General features: G+C 39.4%; 1 protein-coding gene across 1 annotated transcript; it reads left to right on the top strand.

The window, feature by feature from the left end:
• Positions 1-590: 590 nt before the first annotated feature.
• Positions 591-2941, top strand: apnl (actinoporin-like protein). The gene is made up of 3 exons (XM_028455368.1): positions 591-743; positions 1909-2029; positions 2112-2941. Exons 2-3 carry the CDS (start codon positions 1929-1931, stop codon positions 2566-2568), a joined length of 558 nt encoding a protein of 185 aa, XP_028311169.1. The 5' UTR covers positions 591-743; positions 1909-1928; the 3' UTR covers positions 2569-2941.
• Positions 2942-6799: the final 3858 nt, after the last annotated feature.

The following is a 6799-nucleotide window of genomic DNA, read 5'->3' as shown; positions in this document are numbered from 1 at the left end:
TCTGAAAAACTTTCAGGAGAGGAAAACAAATCTTGCTGTCACTTGTCTTTTGTGTCTATATAAAGATATCAATATCTGACAACCAGCTCATTGATTAAGCATTAGCTTATCCATGCACTCCCTTTTATATGCTGCATAATAAAGCATTCATATTCTATGATCACATAAAAATCTGTTTTCCTAATCATTTCAACTCAAAAGCAGCTCAACATCTGCAGAGTTTTTTCAGTAATTGTAAGTCTCTCCTCTTTGTTGAAAATGGGGTATATGGACTGTAAAAGAAAACATGAATAAAGCAAAGTATCGACTAAAACATGCATCTGTCTCAACTTGTCTGTCTGCCATCTTTTATATTACACAATCCCACAGGAATGAGATTTCCAAACACACTCAGACAATCCATCAGACCTTCATGTTGTCAACACAGTAGTGTAAAAACTATGGATTCTTGATAATCTGTGTGGTTGGGATTGTACGGAAAATTGCTTTCAACTCTTGCCCAGAGAAGAGTGTGGTTATTTCACCCGGAGGTGGATCAACAAGGTGTTATGTGTTACTCTTCATGTACGGCCTACAGACATCTGCTTGTAGACACAGGGCGGGATCTGTTTAACGTGGGATAAAGTGAGTAGGTGGTGTCTTTCAATGACAGAGCAAAAAAAAAAAAAAAAAACCTAGGTTTCCTCCCTTTTAGGTAACTTGTGTCTTTCTAGACTGGGCGTAGTGACAGAAGGTTTGAGCAGGTAAGTCACTCAGAAACCCCTCTTTTTGTCTCTTGAGGTTAACGAGAAATGGCCTTTGATTTGTATGTTTTAGAAATAGGTGATTGTTTTTTCTCGTGCTTTTCCTTCTGTGCCACTTAAGGCTGTAAATGCCCCATGTTTCTCTTATTAGGAGCTACCGCCTCTTTCCAATATTCACAACTGCTTGGAAATCTCATTAGAATGTTAGTAGTTCATTATCTACGTGAGAAAGTTTGTGCCTTTAAAGGTCGGCGTGATGTCTTTAGGAACGACAGCAGAACAGACATTAGGATTTTGTACTGCTGTGATCATATTTGTGGACTAATGAGAAAACAAGTTTTCACATGACAAAAACAAGACGAAGGCTCAAGGCAAACAAATCCATGTTTAGGTAAACTTACAAAATGTAATTGCTCGTGTATCAATCAATGCAAACTATACCAAAATGCTTTTGAAGACTTTTGTTGAGAACTAACATTTTACTCAGAGGTAGAGGCAGGTCAATGTCAAAGGGACATAACGCTAAAGCTGAAGAACTGAAGGAGTGTTGCTTCAGATTACAGATAGGAAATTGACAACTAATATGTTCTTTACTCATTACACAGCGTATAAGTCATTGGAGTATTGCATGGAATACTTTTTAAAGATGCACAATTGTTCCATCTTCATTTTGAAGTCATGAGATTTAACCATTTTCAAGACCCACAGTAAATAGCCTTCATATATAAGGGGCGACCGTGGATCAGGTGGTAGTGGGTTGTCTTCTGATCGAGAGGTTTGGGGTTCAATCCCAGTACCTGACTATGTGTTGAAGTGTCCTTGGGCAAGACACTGAACCCTATGTTGCTCCCAGTGGTCAACTAGCGCCTTGCATGGCAGTCCTGTCCCACTGGGGTGTGATTGGGTGAATGAGCTGATACGTAAAGCACTTTGAGACTGCATCAGTGTGGTGATAAAGAGCTAAATAAATCAAGTCCTTTTACCATAAGTACATTTTTCATCAAAGAACCAATACTTAATTAAATTTTGCTTTGAGAAATATCGTTGCTGTATTGTTACACAATTATATTTCTATCTTTTTCAAAAGACGAGAAGCCAAGCTAAGCTTTTAATATTGTCTGGTTCATCTTGCTGACATCTCATTTTTATTTCCATCTTCAATCAGATCCAATCAAACGCTACAACATGACTTCAGCCGAAGCCCTTGCAGCCGATGTGGACAGGAAGAGAAGTGTGGTCATTGAAATTAAGAACGTCACCAATAACTACTGCCTCATGAACCCTAAGTAAGGACTCGATGGGAGCTCATCAATTGTATTTGAAAAGTAAATGTTGAATACTTGACTGATGTGTTTGGGTTTGGGTCAGGGTGTTTCTCGACAGCGGGGAGACGTACAACCCACCGTCACCCACAGTGTGCCCTCTGAAGACCGAAGTGTGCATTTTCACCAAATCCAGCGGCAAAGCCACCGGCTGTGTCGGGGTGATGACCTACGACATTTTTGAGAAATCGCGAAACGACTTAGTTGGGACTCTGGGCCTCATGTTCTCAGTGCCGTGGGACTACAACCTGTACAAGAACTGGGTGGCAGTGGGTGTCTTTAAAATTGGGTCCAACTGTGATGAGGCTTTGTACAAAGTAATGTACTATGAGAAGGATCAGAAAGGGCATGGGTTTACGAGGGAGGAGGCTACAGGGTCAGGATTCACTTATCAGGGTCAGGGCCTGAATATCATGGCTGTCATGTCTCCAATGGCAAAAGCCACAATGAGGGTGGAAATGTGGGACAACAATTTCAGCCAACTATTTCAGCATGCGTACTAGAAATCCCTGCGGGTCATCATTTCAGTCATGTGTCAAGACCAAATAAATCACTTTAATTCATATTATTTACCTGGAAAGCATTTAAAATGCAGCATTCATGCATGATTCACCAGGCGATTATGATTGACATGTGTCTGTATACCTGGGTAAAACCGGAACCTAGTTTGCTTATAAATGCAGGCAGCATCTTCCCCCTCTTTATTGTTCATCATTTCTCTCTTTCCGTGCCTTGACATCTCTAGAAAGGGAAATCAAAAAGAAGAGCTGCTGGTAAATAAGGGCACAGCCCACTAAACCACAGCTTGCACTCATGTTTGTATTTACCTTGAAAATGTATTCTAAAGGAATCAAATAAACATTTGTGCTCTAAGTATTTGCGTTGAACTTTACAAATCTGTGTGTGTGCCTGTGTGTGTGTTGACTGCTACTTAAAGACACAAAGATCTGTTAGAGTTTACTCCTAATGTGGTGTTGTATCCAACAATGATAACATCAGTCCTGTTCAAAATGATTAGAAATATTTAAATGATCAGGTCTTAAATTGTGGACCATTCATATTTCTGACAGTTTTGTATATTTTTCAATGTTCTATTATATTCATCATTATTAAAATAGTTTACATTGAAAAGTCGTTTGGTGTGTTCATGTTTATACATATCCAAGTTTGTAGTGAGCCACAATTTCTTTTTAATGTTCTGGGTCAAACACGGGCAACTTTATCACAATGGAGGCCAAAATATTTTATTTTTCTGATCAAAGGGCAACATTTTTAGAATTAATTGTAGAGATGTAACGATTAATCGTAAGGCAGTTAAAAATCGATTCATCGGTATCACAGTTGATATCGATTTTCTGACAATTGAATCGCAGTACTTTTTTTAACCAGCAGAGGGCACTATCCGGAAGTATTGTCGGCGGGCGAAGTCTGCTAATACTTTCTTTCTAGCTGCCTTCTACTCTTAAATATGTTAATAAATGATTCATTACCCCTTTAGCACCGAAAGAATATCTGTAATATTACTTGAATATCTGTAAAAGTCACGTTTTTCTATTAGCTCTGTCTGCTAGCATAGCTTCTCTTCTTCACTGCTAGAATATCTGCATGCCAACCGACCACTGTGTTACCAGCGCCCTCTGCTGGTCCAAACAAATATGACGTAAATCAGTGCAATGACGGTTTTTTTTTTTTTTAAAGTCCAATTGTTAAGGCACAAAATACATTTTCAGTTGCACTTTTAAAAGAAAAAGAACTATTATGCAGTTTTGCATTGTTTATTATAGAACCAGAATTTAAATTAATAGGCTTCATTTCATTTGTATTATTCCTTTATTTATTTCATTCAAGATTTATTTTTAGTTAAATTGCATTGTTTTGAATAGTTTATCAAGGAATTTTTTTGACAATGAAAAATAAAAGGAAAATAATACAGTATTTTCTAGTTTTTTTCCCAAAAAAAAAATTTGTCTACAGTCCCATTTTGTAAATGAAAAAATCGTGAGAGAATCGTATCGTGAACCCAGTATCGTGAATCGAATCGTATCGGGAGTTGAGTGAATCGTTACATCCCTAATTAATTGTCATCATTTAGAATAATGACCAATTGTGTTATCATTACAGGACGTGCTGGTGACGTGCTGACGTGGTGACGTATCGATCATTTCCTGTTTACACTCTACCGCTGTTTGCAGCGCTCTACTACTGTGTTCTGCTAACTCTAATCAAACTTGTTGTCATTGATATTTTAGCCTTGAAAACACTTGTTTTAATTTTTTACCGTACAGTTAAACGTACGAAGGTTAAGTAAAAAGCAATCTCGCCTCTTATAGGCAGTACAATCTCCTTTAAACTTCCTTTTGTCCTTAGCTTAGCTTAGCTTAAATTTAGCACCTATGGCTTCTCTCTCCTCCCCTCCGCTCTCCTGCCCGGTGTGTCAGATGTTTAGTTACTCCTCGTCCTCCTTTAGGGACAATGGTAGTTGCATAAAGTGTAGCGTACTGTTAGATATGGAGGCGAGGATCAACAATCTGGAGAAGCGGTTCCGCACCCCTGATACCAAAACCGAAGCTAGCAAGCAGGACCTAGCCGGTGCGGACCGTGCTAGCTCTAGCTTAGCCTCCCCCCCGGCCAGCAATGAGTGGGTTACTGTCCGTGGTAAGCATAGTCGAAGGTCAAAAAGCCGCTCGGGACACCACCATGTTCACGTCTCAAACAGGTTCTCCCCCCTCTGTGAGGACAACACACTCACCGGGGAACAAACTCTGATAATTGGCGACTCCATAGTGAGAAACGTGAAGCTAGCGAAGTCAGCGGGCATTGTGAGGTGCATCCCAGGGGCCAGAGCGGGCGACATAGAATCAAATCTAAAGTTGCTGGCAAAGAGTAATCGTAAGTTTGATAGGATAGTCCTCCATGTCGGCACTAATGACTCCCGACGTCGTCAGTCGGAAGCAACCAAAGTGAACATTGAATCAGTTTGTGCTTATGCTAAAACAATGTCGGACTCCGTAATTTTCTCTGGTCCCTTACCAAATCTGACCAGTGATGACATGTATAGCCGCATGTCATCATTTAACCGCTGGCTATCGAGGTGGTGTCCAGAAAACGAGGTGGGCTTCATTGATAATTGGAGATCCTTCTGGGGAAAACCGAACCTGATAGGAAGAGATGGAATCCATCCTACTTTGGAGGGAGCATCTCTACTATCAGAAAACATGGCACAGTCACTGTTATGACATCTCATGAATGAGACCATGTTACAGAGGGGGAGTCCTCCACGCCCCTCTGCGCTTGCCTTAGGACAGTTTCCCTCCCATTGCTATCAGGATAGCTGTGTTCATCGCCATGACAACTGTTGTGATGGTGATGAATATTATTTTATGGAGACGGTGTCAGTCCCCCGACCCATATTTCACAATGATTTTAACATAAAATCAAATAAAAGAGCTATCAATTATAAAAATCTGAAAAAAATTAAAATCTCAAATCTAGAAACACCAAAACATAAAACCATTAGATGTGCTCTATTAAATATTAGATCACTGAGATCCAAATCTCTACTAGTAAATGACCTTATCTCAGAAAATAACCTTGATTTATTCTGTTTAACTGAAACATGGCTGTATCAAGATGAATATGTTAGTTTAAATGAAGCCACTCCTCCCAGTCATTTAAATACTCATATGCCACGAGACATAGGCCGTGGAGGTGGTGTAGCAGCTATTTATCATTCCTCTCTCCTAATCTATCCTAAACCAAAGGCCAGTTACACTTCCTTTGAAAGCCTGGTTCTAAATTTATCTCATATCGAATCAAAAACCTGCCAGCCAGTCTTATTTGCGATAATTTACCGTCCTCCAGGCCCTTATTCTGAATTTCTATCAGAATTCTCTGAGTTTATATCAAACTTAGTCCTCAGTTCTGATAAAATACTGATAGTAGGAGATTTTAATATCCATGTGGACAAAGATAGTGATAGCCTGAGCTCAGCCTTTATGTCCCTAATAGACTCAGTTGGCTTTTTTCAAACTATTAATGAAGCTACTCATCGTTTAAATCATACTCTTGATCTTGTTCTAACATATGGCCTTGATATTAATGAACTAAAAGTCTACCCTGAAAATCCTCTGCTATCAGATCACTTTTTAATATCTTTTAACATTATCCTAGAGGATCTCGCACTGTGCAATAAAATAGTTACAAGTAGAAATCTATCCAACAGTGCTGTGGCTAAATTTAAAGAGGCCATTCCTGCTGCCTTAAACTCAGTGCACCATCCAATAAATAACTATGATATTAATTATAACCCCTCTCAACTGGATCTGCTTGTCGATAGCTCTGCTAGTCTACTAAAATCCACCTTGGACTCAATTGCCCCATTGAGGGAAAAAACTATTAAACGTCAGAGGAAAGCTCCGTGGTTTAGCTCTGAAACTCACACACTCAAACAAACAACCCGTAAATTAGAGAGAATGTGGCGCTCCAATAAAACAGAGGAGTCACGAATACTTTGGCAAGAAAGCCATAGTAAATACATGACAGCCTTACGACATAGTCGATCTACATACTATTCCTCACTAATTGAAGAAAATAAAAATAATCCGAGGTACCTTTTCAGCACTGTAGCCAGGCTAACACAAAGTCAGAGCTCTATTGAGCCCATGATTCCTCTAGCCCTCAGCTGTGAGGACTTTATGACATTTTTTAACGATAAAATTCACAAGATTAGAGATA

This window comes from Gouania willdenowi, chromosome 8 (genome assembly GCF_900634775.1).
Source record: "Gouania willdenowi chromosome 8, fGouWil2.1, whole genome shotgun sequence".
Taxonomy (NCBI): Eukaryota; Metazoa; Chordata; class Actinopteri; order Blenniiformes; family Gobiesocidae; genus Gouania; species Gouania willdenowi.
This window is presented reverse-complemented; position numbering and strand designations above follow the sequence as displayed.

Excerpts from the sequence above, each read along its gene's own strand:
- apnl (XM_028455368.1), top strand. The coding sequence starts at position 1,929 with ATGACTTCAGCCGAAGCCCTTGCAGCCGATGTGGACAGGAAGAGAAGT. Across the intron at positions 2,030-2,111 it reads TACTGCCTCATGAACCCTAA|GGTGTTTCTCGACAGCGGGG; the intron begins GTAAGGACTCGA and ends GGTTTGGGTCAG.